The sequence below is a fragment of the Oncorhynchus masou genome, chromosome 9 (assembly GCF_036934945.1).
Source record: "Oncorhynchus masou masou isolate Uvic2021 chromosome 9, UVic_Omas_1.1, whole genome shotgun sequence".
Lineage (NCBI taxonomy): Eukaryota > Metazoa > Chordata > Actinopteri > Salmoniformes > Salmonidae > Oncorhynchus > Oncorhynchus masou.
Genome location: NC_088220.1, coordinates 58,963,965 through 58,978,051, shown reverse-complemented (window position 1 = coordinate 58,978,051; position 14,087 = coordinate 58,963,965). Strand labels below are relative to the sequence as shown.

Below are 14,087 nucleotides of genomic sequence, written 5' to 3'. Positions count from 1 at the left end.
TGTCGAGGGTCTGGAGGGCGTTCATGGAATGTCTGGGGGTCTCGGTCAGCCTTACCTCAGGTTTTCACCCCGAGAATAAGAGAGAGAGTTAACCAGGATGTGGGTAGGTTTCTGAGGTCTTATTGCCAGGACCGGCCGGGAGAGTGGGCAGCATTCGTGCCCTGGGCAGAGATGGCCCAGAACTCGCTCCGCCACTCCTCAACTAACCTCTCTCCCTTCCAGTGTGTATTGGCGTATTAGCCGGTTCTGGCTCCTTGGCATCAGAGTCAGACCGAGGCTCCTGCGGTGGATGACTGGTTCCGGCACGTGGAAGAGACATGGGATGCCGCCGTTGTCCACCATCAGCATGTCGTGCTGCACCGTGCTGTGCCAGAAAGTTGGCGCAGACCGCCACCGCAGTGAGGCCCCGGCGTTCGCCTCGGGGGACCGGGTCTGGCTCTCGACCCGAAACCTGATGCTGGGATCCGGTGGAGGACGTGTTGGATCCCTCTATGCTGCGAGAGTTCCACCGTCTCCATCCGGATCACCCTGCGCCTTGTCCTCCGGGTCGTCCCCGAGGTCAGTGTCGACGCGTGGCTGGGGGTACTGTCACGACTTCCGCCAAAGTCGGCCCCTCTCCTTGTTCGAGCGATGTTCAGTGGTCGACGTCACCGATCTTCTAGCCATCACTGATCCATTTTCCATTGGTTTTGTCTTGTATCACACCTGGTTCCAATCCCATTTTGTGTGTTTAACCCTCTGTTTCCCCTCATGTCCTTGTCGGTGATTGTATGTTTGTGCAAGTTTTGTGTTGGTGCGCGACGGGTTTTGTACCCACTTTGATTATTTTTATATATTTATTTTTTTGGTGTGTTTTGTTAACTTTTATTAAAACGACCAATTTCATTCTCCTGCGACTTTTTCCCCTGCCACCTCCACGCACCCATTACACGGATAACTAAAATAACAGTGCAGATGGCACTATTTTGCTAAGTGCAGAGATTTATTATAAGTAATGAACATGTATGGGACTTAAGAAATACTACATATTGTGGTGCAGCAAAAAACAAAAAAATCTATATACCTTGAAATCCAGAGGTTATGAGTTAATATCCCAGGTAAGAAATAATGAAATTTCAGTTCGAAGTGATCATGTCAAATGTGATCATATTTCAGCTAATGAAACATGGGACCAACACTCCATGTTGCGTTTATATTTTTGTTTTGTGTACTTCATTTAGTGTAATAATGAATGGGGGTGAGGTTGATGAAAGTCATACATGTAAAACATTTGCTAATTTGTGAAATATTGTCATACCTTTTATTCACTTGCTGATCTCCATTGGCTACCTGTCCCTCAAAGAAATTTCTTTAAAATTCTCCTTGTTTACGAGGCTCTAAATGTCATCAGACCAGCCTACCGGTCAGACCTACTTTCCCCTATGAACCTCCGCACACCCTAAGTTCAAGCAATACCAAACTGCTCCATGCCCCCAGGACCTGGCTCCTAACAGCAGTTGGGATCAAGACTAAGGGCTGGAATACAGGACCCAGTTTAAGACTGGTCCTAGAATAAAATATATTCTCAATGGAGAATCTCCATTGACAGTGTGGTTTAGTTCAGGAGTAGACTCTGGGTCCAGGAAAGCGTCCCTTTGTCAGAGACTTGGATTGGTTTCACAGAACTATTTATTTGTTGTACATGGTGCACAATACATAGCAAACAAACTCCTGCTAAAATGTTAGAGTGTAGCCTTCCCAGTCCATTGGTGATGGGGTGGTAGGTAACATAGCGGTCAAGAGCATCGGGCCAGTAACCAAAAGGTTGCTGGTTTGAATCCCTGAGCCAACTAGGTGAGAATTCTGTCGATGTTCCCTTGACTTAATCCTGATGACTCTGGATAAGTGTGTCTGCTAAATCACTAAAATTTGAAAATTATGTCACATACTTCTACAGTGTAGAGTACCAGGCTACATTGTTTTAACAAAAGCCACAGCCCTTGCAGAGCAAGGGAAACAACTACTTCTTGGTCTCAGAGAGGGTAACGTCTCCGATTGAACGCTAGTGTGAAACGCACACTAGCTAGCCATTTCACATCGGCTAGACATGCCCTGTTTAATGTACTATTCTTTATGAATTACTGTATTTCTAGACAATTTAAGTCATTTAGCAGACACTCCTATCCAGAGTGAGCAATTAGGATTAAGTGCCTTGCTGAAGGGCACATCAACAGATTTTAATTTCACTGTTTTAGGGATTAAAACCAGTAACCTTTCCGTTACTGGCCCTAAACTCTTAACCACAAGGCTACCGGCCCCATGGAGGGCATGTGTGACAAAATGTTATCTGTTTTTCTCTATATGGTTTCCTTGACAGAGAATATCAAATTTTCCCCAGGTATTGGGGACTATTTGCATATCACACCACGTCAGGCACTTTTTTTTCATCTCACAAATATAAGAATGAAGTGAGGAGCTGAGTTTCAGGAGTTCGTCATGGATTAGAAATGAGCTGTCTAAACATTACATGAATTTTATCAATATATTTTGCATTTTAATGCAATAAATAATGAGTGCAGGATAGAAAGTATAATATTGTTTGATTTAGGCTATGAATTATGTTATCCGGAGAATGAAAAGCCATCTACATTGGTGAGTACAGCAATGGGAAAATTTATCACGGTAACATGAACAGGTCAAGGTTATCAATTTAGGTCGTCTGGTCTTTGTGATTTCATTGTTTTAACTTATATTGAAGTTACAGTACTATAGAGGATTTGCTCCTCTTCTTCAAACATTGACAGCACATCTTTACCAACTCCCAGGACCATGGAAAACTCTACTCACTATGAGGTCTTCAGGCTTGCTGCATACGGTGATATCGGACAATTGAAGTATTTCTACTTTACTGTAGTGACTGTAATATATTTTGTCATCATTCTTGCCAATACTTTACTTATTGGAGTTATCTGCATTGAAAGAAGCCTTCATGAACCCATGTATGTGTTTCTATGTGCTTTGTTTGTTAATCAGTTGTATGGGAGCACTGGTTTGTTTCCTGCTCTCATGTTTTACTTGCTGTCTGACACACATGATATTTCCCTTCTTTATTGTTATCTCCAGATTTATGTGTTGTACACATATGCTATAACAGAATTTTGTAATTTAGCAGTTATGTCCTATGACAGGTACATCTCTATTTGTTATCCTCTACAGTATAACAATATTATGACACCTAAAACCATTTGTGGCTTAATTCTAGTGCCCCAAGTGTATTCTTTTTTCCTCAATGCCATCGTTATCTCCCTGAGTTTGCGACTGCAATTTTGTGGTAACATTCTAGACAGAGTGTATTGTGACAACTACTCAGTCGTCAAGCTTGCCTGTTCAAATACTATGCTGAATAACATATGGGGTCTTGTTGGCACTGCGCTCTCTTTTTCTTGTAGTATATTTCCTACCATATACTCATATGTAAGAATTCTACAGATATGTTTAAAGTCTTCTAAAGAGACAAAACAGAAAGCATTTAACACCTGTACACCACATATAGCCTCTTTGCTGAACTTCTTATTTGGCTGTTTATTTTTGATTCTACAAGGCAGATATGATACTGCAGATCTTCCACCTATACTTCGCACTATTTTATTAGTTTATTTTCCAATATGTCCACCACTTTTCAATCCTATTATGTATGGCATTAGGATGGTTAATATTAGGCAGGCTTGTAAAAAGTTCCTAGGCAGTTACCTTAAAACATAACCTGGTTGTAATTTTTTTGTAACATTTAATTATGTGTTTTGTTACTTATAGTTGCTATAATTGACATTATAGATGTGTCATTTTGGTATAATTTCTCTGTATCCCAAATATTATTGTAAAGTTTATAATGTATTGTAACAGAATGTTGTGTCATATTAGCTAGTTAACTGCATAACTATAGAGCATCAAGGGGAGTGGCCCTCCCTACCTTCAAGCTGTGCTCAAATAGCTGCTAAGTGGGATCCTTGGGACGACCCCACACCCCAACCCATTCTGCCTCTTCTGTTCTCTTGGCCCTGGTCTCTTGGCCCACCGTACAAAAATATTTCTACAATATATATGTAACGTTTGCTTACGTTATTCTAGCAGTAATGGCTTATGACAGGTATGTCTCCATTTTTAAGCCATTTCAATATCATTGCATTATGACCCCTCAAAAAGTGAATATGTTGTTGGCCTTGGTATACTTTATTCCCATAACTCTTTTCAAATGTGTATCACTTCAAGGCTCCCTTTGTGCAGGTACAACAACTTTTTGTGATGACTAAGCAGTTGTTAAACTCTCTCGTGTTGAAAGTGCGCTGATCAACCTGTATGGTATATGTATCATATCAAGTCTAGTAGTTTTACCTTTGGTGTTAGTTGTGCTCTGATATTTAAAGATATTATTTGCTTGAAAGCCTCAAAGGAGTCACGAACGAAGGCTTTTAATGTGTGTACTCCCCACTAGAACATATTCATCAACTTCTCTGCAAGACATCCTTTTTTCTGTTGTTTACAACAGGCACAGAGGTTAATGTATTAATATCAGTACAGTTCATTATCTTCCCACCACTGGTACACCCTATCATATATGGTATTAGGACCAAGGAGATCAGGACATGTGTTACAAAAAATATAAGAAGAAAAATCTTTCCGAACTTGATTTTCCTCATCGAAAATCTGAACCTTAACTGGTACCAATTATGACTTTAGATATTACAGCAGCAGGGCAGGGTTGATGGTTTGAATCCCAGGTCTGACAGGATCATCTGCCAGAACTGAATGCTTATACATTTGTTTTGATCATCAACCTAATCTCTTGTTTCTCCTTTGTTTGCATTCTATTTCTGTGAATTGTTCTGAATTTCCTTTAAATGTATTTTACTGTACTAAAGTCAAATGAGTGATGCTGCTAGAAAAACAATCTTCTTTTGGCATGTCAGTGGACATGTACGTGTGTTTCAGGGGGGTTGGGACAGAGTAAAAGGATACAATAAGTTCTGTTTCCACAAATGGGCAATAAAGTATTCTTCTAGACATGAAGGATCTAGCAGATATTCTGAAGAAATGTGAATCACAAGTGAAAAACACTAATAATTTCCTGTAAAACATTAAGGATGAATCCATTTTCTTGATCAAACAGTTGCATTTTTTCTTGCTAATGATTCCAATGCATTTTTAAAAGAGCTTCAGGGACAATGAGGAAGATCAGCCCGATCCCCCGCTCAGCTACACTTAATCTGAAGACACCTCAGTCTGTCCCAATAGAGTACCACACAATACCTATGAAACCCAGCAGTCAAATAGGTAAATGGTTCCATAGGGGATTTTTTGAAACAATTGGAACCATTTCTCTGTTTGATGGCTTGGTTTATGGGTATTATGACACCTCCACTGTGGGTCTCTATATGGAGTCTGTAAGATCACTGGAAGTTCCATTGAGGCCATCTCCATTTTGAAGTAGTCCATTTTCTTCTACTATTCTATGAGTTTTCAAACATACTGGAAGGGTGCATACTACCACCTGGAGAGTGTTGTTTGAACAGGTATGAAGCCAATGTTGGCGATTTACTGACACCAGCCGTTATGGAATGTTTGCTCACAAGTATAATTCATTAGCTGATCCCTCATGGTGCCTGTTATGGAATTATGTGATCCTTCCTTAAACCATATGAAGTCCCACCCATTTACTACTCCAGTGACTTTTGGCCACGTGAGTCCTCCATCTATCTCTACGCTTGCAACTTTTTAGACTGGCCACTGAGCTAAAGGAATGACCCATCTGGCATTTGCCCTAATTACTGGGCCGGTCTGATAAAGCTTAATTCTTAAAAATACAGTTCCAGTCAATAGTTTGGACACACCTACTCATTCCAGGGTTTTTCTTTATTTGTACTATTTTCTACATTGTAGAATAATTGTGAAGACATCACAACTATTTAATCATACATATGGAATCATGTAGTATCCAAAGAAGTGTTAAACAAATCAGAATATATTTTATATTTGAGATTCTTCTAAGTAGCCACCCTTTTCTTTGAAAACAGCTTTGCACACACGTGGCATTCTCTCAACCAGATTCATGAGGTAGTCACCTGGAATGCATGACAGGTGTGCCTCTATCCTTCTTAATGCGTTTGAGCCAATCAGTTGTGACAAGGTAGGGGTGGTATACAGAAGATTACCCTATTTGATTAAAGACCAAGTCCATATTATGGCAAGAACAGCTCAAATAAGCGAAGAGAAGCGACAGTCCATCATTAGTTTAAGATATGAAGGTTAGTCAATCCGAAAAATTTCAAGAACTTTGAAAGTTTATTCAAGTGCTGTGGAAAAAAACATCAAGCGCTATAATGAAACTGGCTCTCATTTGAACCGCCACTGGAAAGGAAGACCAAGAGTTACCGCTACTGCAGAAGATAAGTTCATTAGAGTTACCAGCCTCAGAAATTGCAGCCCAAATAAATGCTTCACAGAGTTCAAGTAACAGACACAGTTCAACATCAACTGTTCAGAGGAGACTGCGTTGTTGAGTTGCTGCAAAGAAACCACAACTAAAGGACACCAATAAGAAGAAGAGATGCCGGAGAAGAATGGCAGGGGAGAGGATGGCTGACATTTTAAGTGCTCCTAACCAACTGTGATATTTTGTTTGTTTTTTCTTGCGTTGTTTTGAACTTTTTTTTGAACTTATTTTGTACATACCATTCCTGCTATTGGCTCTAATGACCGAAAATAACATCTGGACATCAGAACAGTGATTACTCACCACGAGTTGGAAGAAACTTTTTCCATTTGCTTTCTGAGAAAAGGGGGGTGGAGGTCGGGTTGCCTTCTGAGAATTTGTAGGCGAGCGAATAAACCCCTACTACCATTCATCCTATTGGACAACGTACAATCATTGAAAAATATAATCGGTGCCCTATGAGCAAGATTAAACTACCAACAGGACATTAAAAGCTGTAATATCTTATGTTTCACCGAGTCGTGGCTGAACGACGACATGAAGAACATACAGTTGGTGGGTTTTACACTGTATCGCCTGGATAGAACAGCAGCCTCAAGTAAGACAAGGGGTGGCGGTCTATGTATATTTGTAAACAACAGCTGGTGCACAATATCTAAGGAAGTATCAAGGTTTTGTTTGCCTGAGGTAGAATATCTCATGATAAGCTGTAGACCACACCATCTACCTAGAGAGTTTTCATTTCTATTTTTCGTAGCTGTCTAAATAACACCACAGACCGATGCTGCCACTTCTAGTGGCTGGGGACTAACTTCTGATGCCCCCATCCCGTTAGCGGGATCATTTCATCAACATCCGCTGAATTGCAGAGCGCTAAAAACTAAAAATATTTAATTTTCATAAAATCACAAGTGCAATATAGCAAAACACAGTTACACAGTTTAGCTTGTTAATCCACCTGGCGTGTCAGATTTCAAAAAAGCTTTTCGGCGAAAGCATACCAAGTGTATATGTAAAGGACATCTCTCTCAGCAGACAAAACATTACAAACAGCTAGCAGCCAAGTAGATTTATCACGAATGTCAGAAAAGCAATAAAATGAATCACTTACCTTTGATGATCTTCGGATGTTTTTGTTCAGAAATCCACATGCTCGAGCGGTGAGGAAGGGGCAGACGAAAATTCCAAATAGTATCTGTAAAGTTCGTAGAAACATTTCAATTTTTTTATAATCAATCCTTAGGTTGTTTTTACAATATATAATCAATAATATTTCACCCAGACTGTAGCTTCTTCAATAGGAGAGAGAGAGAAAATGTCTGCTCCAAGCTGTTGCGCATTCAAAACACTGCTGGCACCCAGCCATCCAATGACGCAATGTGATCTTTCTCACTAATTTTTCAAAATAAAAGCCTGAAACTATGTCTAAAGACTGTTCACAACATGTGGTACCCATAGGAAAATAAATCTGGTTGGATGATATCTCTTTAAATGGAGCGAAAGCAGGCAATGGAGCAAAGAGCTTTCAGGAAAAACAGCACTTCCGGGTTGGATTTTCCTCAGGTTTTCGCCTACAATATCAGTTCTGTTATACTCAGACAATATTCTGACAGTTTTGGAAACTTTAGAGTGTTTTCTATCCTAATCTAACAATTATATTCATATTCTAGATTCTGGGCCTGAGAAATAGGCAGTTTCATTTGGGTATGTTTCTTATACAAACAGCAAAATACTGCCCCCTACACTCAGCAGGTTAATGCAGGGAAACTTAAATCTGTTTTACCAAATCTCTACAAGCATGTTAAGTGTGCAAACACAGGGAAAAAAACTAGACCACCTTTACTCCACACACAGAGACATGTATAAAGCTCTACCTCACCCTCCATTTGGCAAATCTGACCATAATTATATCCTCCTGATTCCTGCTTACAAGCAAAAATTAAAGCAGGAAGCACCAGTGACTCGGTCAATAAAAAAAAATGGTCAGATGAAACAGATGCTAAGCTACAGGATAATTTTGCTAGCAGAGACTATATGTTCCGGGGTTCTTCCGATGGCATTGCGGAGTACACCACATCAGTCACTGGCTTTGTCAATAAATGCATTGATGACGTTGTCCCCACAGTGACTGTACATACATACCCCAACCAGAAGCCATGGATTACAGGCAACATCCACACTGAGCAAAAGGGTAGAGCGGCAGCTTTCAAGGAGCGGGACTCTAACCCAGAAGCTTATAAGAAATCCCGCTATGCCCTCCGACGAAACATCAAACAGGCAAAGGGTCAATACCAGATCGAATCGTACTATGCTGACTCTGATGTTCGTCGGATGTGGCAGGGCTTACAAACTATTACAGACTACAAAGGGAAGCACAGCCGAGAGCTGCCCAGTGCCACGAGCCTTGAAAATAAAAGAGAGCCGCACACTCTAGGAGCTCAGATGCAAAAATGTAATTACCAATGTTTTGACAGCCAAGCTGTCTTCATCAGGGTATAATCACAAACACTGCAGGATGACTCGTTTATGTAGTGTCAAAAGACACAGGTGTCTGTAATCATGGCTAAGAGTGGCCTAATATCATTGGTTAATTATCAAAATATTAAAATGTCATACAAACAACAGCATACAAACAAATGGATAGCATACGATCATAGATTAATTTGACTACACAAGCTTACAAACAATTACAATGGCAAAGTCACAATAATCACAAGAATGGCTTCAGATCAAAGTCTATGTTGAGACCGAAGGGCGCAAGAGTCTTTAAGTTAAAGATCCAGGCAGCCTCTCGTTTTAACAATAAATTATCAAGGTCACCCCTCTCCTAGGGAGGGTGACATGTTCAATGCCAATATAACGCAGAGACAAAATCGAGTGGCCTGCCTCCAAGAAGTGGGCCGCAACTGGATAAGTAAAGTTTTTACTCCTAATGGTGCTACGATGCTCTGAGATACGTACTTTTAATTCGCGCTTTTTTGTACCTAAATCATTTTTACAAGATATATAACTGCCTTAGTGGAGCACGTAATAACACCTTTGATTGGGATCGATTTTGATGTTTGTGGGTGTTTGAAGGATCTTCATTTATAAGTGCCATTGCATTGCATTTGTAATTACCATCCAGTAGGGGCGCAAATCGATGTTGTTCAGGAATATCTTGGGGTGGTAAATCAGAGTGTACCAATTGGTCTCTGAGATTTCTACCCCGGAGAATACGACCAAGGGAAGGTCCGAAAACACATTACCAAGACTATCATCGGATTTTAGGATGTGCCAATGTTTGTGAACAATTCCTTTAATTTGTTCAGAGCACTTTGAATAGCGGGTAGTTAGAACACAAGAATGCGTCTTTTTGCGAGACTGACCTTGGAAAAGGTCATGTCTCGTTTTGAAATTTCTTAATGGCAATATTCCTGTAGCCACTCTCCTTGAACTTTCTTTGCGTCTCAGCCATATTTCTGTCGAAATCTGATTGTTTTTTGCAAATTATTTTGAGTCGACAGAATTGGCTGTAGGGCAAACAATTTTTCAAGGGAAGTGGGTGACAACTCTCAGCCCTCAACAAACTGTCACGATCAGTAGGCTTCCTGTAAAGATCAGTGTATAGAACATTATATTCACACAAGATCAGAAGATCGAGAAAACTGATTTGACATGTGTCAGATTGCATAGTAAATCTCAAATGATCCGAACAGGAGTTAAGAAAAGCATGGAACGCCTGGAGCTGTTTTGCATCACCCCTCCATAGAACAAAAATATCATCAATATACCGTTTCCAAATAATGTGAGGCAAGAAAACATTTTTGAGAGGATTGAAAATAGACTGTTTCTCCATGTAATCCACATACAAATCAGCATAGTTCGGATCCATGGGGGATTCCATAGCAGTACCTTTCGTCTGAATAAAGAAATCATTTAGAAACATGAAATAGTTATGCGTGAGTGCTATTTCAGCCACTGTTCATTAGGGTCACGTTGCAGAAGAAAATGTTCCATAGCTTCAATACCGCCCCCGTGTGGAATATTTGTGTATAACGACTCAACATCAAAAGTGACTAACAAGGTATTCTCAGGGAGAGGATCAAGAGATTCAATGATAGAGATCATACTGCTGGTGTCCTTTCCAAAGGAGGGGAGCTGTTCTGCGAGTGGTCTAATAAAAAAGTCAGCAAAAGTAGATAGAGGGGCCGTTGCTGCATCAATGCCCGCTACAATAGGGCGCCCTGGAGGTTGTGTAACATTCTTGTGTAATTTCGGCAAAGTTATAGAAAGTGGCAATTTTAGGGTGTTGAATAGCCAAAAAATCATGTTCTTTTTTGGTTATCTGACCAGAACTTAAATACCCATCTAGGACAGTAAAGATAGTATTGTGAGCAGACCAAGTAATTGGGAGTCACTCTAAAGCGGGAAGGAGGAATAAACGAGTCAGGAGTAGGTTTTCTTGATTGAACACAGTTCTCTATTGAGGGCATTTGGTCAACAAAAACACTCCAACATAATCAATGAAAATCTTCCAAGGAAAAACATATATCTTCTTCTCCAGATGAAACAGGAACACAATAGGCTTATCTTTACACTACAACAAAAGTCACGGGATTGTCACCGTCTTAGTGGTTCTTCCTGGATCGCTCCTCTCTCTCGGTGGCCATCTTCCAGAGATAGTTTCCCCCTCTCTGCTGGTTCCATTCTCTCTCTTATAGGGGATGGAGAGTATGTCATTAGTACCGTCAGCTGTGCTTAATTGCCTCTGGTTACCTTGTCTCCCATGCCTTGTTGGGCTACTATCCATGAGCCCAGCCTGCCCTCTGGTGGTCCTTCCACAGTATTCTGAAATTGGGAAGTGGGGTCACTTCTGAGTTTCTTGTATAAGGTGTTGTCAAGCAGCTGTCTATGACACTCATGTACATAAACTGTCCTATCCATGAGTACAACCGACCCACCCTTATCAGCAGGACGAATAAGGACTGACGTATCGGATTGTAAATCAAGCAAAGCTTGTTTTTCATCCTTAGGTAAATTATGGAAAGATTTGGACCCCTGTTTATTCTTAAGGAGATGTCCAATATAATTTTCCACAAGTCTGCAATATGTCTCGATAGAGTGATTGCGATTGGCTGGAGGTATAAAATAACTCTTGCTTCTAAAAGGAGTCGGAGTATGTGCAGGAGAGCAACCTACTGGTTCAATAGAAGTGTCAGAATTAGGGGAGCTAAAGTATTCCCTTAAACGGATATCTACCTTAACATCAAAATCGTTGCACTGGGTTGTAGGCACAAAAGATAACCCTTTATTAAGCAAAGAGACATGGGCAGGGCTCAATATCTTGCTTGATAAATTAAAGACACTCAGTCCCGTGAGTTCTGGGACCGTGTGAACGGTCTCCTCTGCCTCTGATAGACGTTTCTTCTTACCCCGTCGGGTGCGGCATCTCGTCGATGCGCGTGCCTGCGGCCACTTCCGCCCGTCCAGTCTCTCGTTGAATAAAAAAACCCACTGGAAGCCGATGAGGTGCTGGTTGTAGAGCGATGATCAGACAAGGGTGGATCGAAGTAAGCGGCATCTCTCCTGCGTCTGTCACGGAGAGGGGGAGCAGGACCTCTTTGTCAGGGTTTCTCCAGAAGTAGACTTTACCATCGGCCTTGTCTTTTTTGTCTTCGTTGAATTTCTTGATTTTAAGTTCCTTTATTTCTGTAGACAACTTGTCCTGGAGCGCTGTGACACGAGCCTACCAGACCAGCTAAATTACTTCTATGCTCGCTTTGAGGCAAGTAGCACTGAAACATGCATGAGAGCATCCGCTGTTCTGGGCGACTGTGTGATCATATTCTCCACAGCCGATGTGAGTAAGACCTTTAAACAGGTCCACATTCACAGGGCAGTAGGGCCAGATGAATTACCAGGACGTGTACTCTGAGCATGCGCTGACCAACTGGCAAGTGTCTACACTGACATTTTCAACCTCCCTGTAATACCAACATGTCTCAAGCAGACCACCATAGTCCCTGTGCAAAAGAACACTAAGCTAACCTGCCTAAATGACTACCGACCTGTAGTACTCATGTCTGTAGCCATGAAATGTTTGAAAGGCTGGTCATGCCTCACAACAACACCATTATCCCAGAAACCCTAGACCCACTCCAATTTTTATACCACCCTAACAACATGGTCCTAGCACACCAAGACACCCGTGAATAGGGCACGACAAAACCTATTCCCCCTCATTTGGCATGTGTCCTCAGATCCTCAAAAGGATCTACAACTGCACCATCGAGAGCATCCTGACTGGTTACATCACTGCCTGTTATGGCAACTGCTCGGCCTCCGACCGCAAGGCACTACAAAGGGTAGTGCGTATGGCCCTGTACATCACTTGGGCCAAGCTTCCTGCCATCAAGGACCTCTATACCAGGCGGTGTCAGAGGAAGGCCCTAAAAATTGTCAAAGACTCCAGCCACCCTAGTCATAGACTAATCTCTCTGCCTCCGACCGCAAGGCACTACAAAGGGTAGTGTGTACGGCCCAGTACATCACTTGGGCCAAGCTTCCTGCCATCGAGGACCTCTATACCAGGCGGTGTCAGAGGAAGGCCTAAAAATTGTCAAAGACTCCAGCCACCCTAGTCATAGACTGTTCTCTCTGCTACCATACGGCAAGTAGTACCGGAGCGCCAAGTCTAGGTCCAAAAGGCTTCTTCACTGCTTCTTCCCCCAAGCCATAATACTCCTGAACAGCTTATCAAAGGGCTACCCAGACCCCTCTTTTACGCTGCTGCTACTCTCTGTTTATTACCTATGCAATAAACAGAGAGTAGCAGCAGCGTAAAAGAGGGGTCTGGGTAGCCCTTTGATAAGCTGTTCAGGAGTATTATGGCTTGGGGGAAGAAGCAGTGAAGAAGCCTTTTGGACCTAGACTTGGCGCTCCGGTACTACTTGCCGTGTAATGTAACTCTCCCTACATGTACACTTTACCTCAATTACCTCGACTAATCGCCCCCCCCCAAATTGACTCTATACCAGCTAGACATGCCCTGTTTAATATACTATTCTCTATGAATTGTTGTATTTCTATAGAATTTAAGAAAGGATTTGAACCCCTTGGAAGGCCTGTTACAAAATTGTATCTGTTTTTCTAAATATGGTTTCCTTGACTCTGAAAAGATCAAATTTTCCCCAGGTATTGGTTGCTTATTTGCATATCACACCATGACACGCTCCCCCCCCCACAAGTATAATAATCAAGTGAGGAGCTGAGTTTAAGCAGTTCAACATGGATTAGAAATGGTCTGTATAAATTTAGGACTTGGCATACTTTAGATGTAATCAATTTATTTAGCATTTTAATGTAATAAGTAATACGAGTGCAATATACAAAGTATAATATTGTTTGATTTAGGCTGTGAATTATGTTATCAGGAGAATGAAAAAGCATCTATATTGGTGAGTATAGATGTGGGAAAATCTATCACAGTAAGAAGAACAGGTCAATGAATGTTCCATTTAGGTTGTCTGGTCCTTGTGATTTCATTGTTTCAATTTATATTCAAGCTGCAGTACGATAGAGGAGTATCTACTCTTCATCTAAATTTGACAGCACACCTTTACCAACTACCAGGACC

General features: G+C 41.4%; 1 protein-coding gene and 1 pseudogene across 1 annotated transcript; both read left to right on the top strand.

The window, feature by feature from the left end:
- The first annotated feature begins 2,808 nt into the window (after window positions 1-2,808).
- LOC135545040 (olfactory receptor 11A1-like) lies at window positions 2,809-3,741 on the top strand. Its single transcript, XM_064972696.1, has one exon. The coding sequence runs from the start codon at window positions 2,809-2,811 to the stop codon at window positions 3,739-3,741; it is 933 nt and encodes a 310-aa protein (XP_064828768.1).
- A 72-nt stretch (window positions 3,742-3,813) lies between these two features.
- LOC135545039 (olfactory receptor 52K1-like) lies at window positions 3,814-4,710 on the top strand (annotated as a pseudogene).
- The last annotated feature ends 9,377 nt before the right edge of the window (window positions 4,711-14,087 follow it).

What these genes read in the sequence shown, in the direction of transcription:
- LOC135545040 (XM_064972696.1), top strand. Translation starts at nt 2,809, where the DNA reads ATGGAAAACTCTACTCACTATGAGGTCTTCAGGCTTGCTGCATACGGT.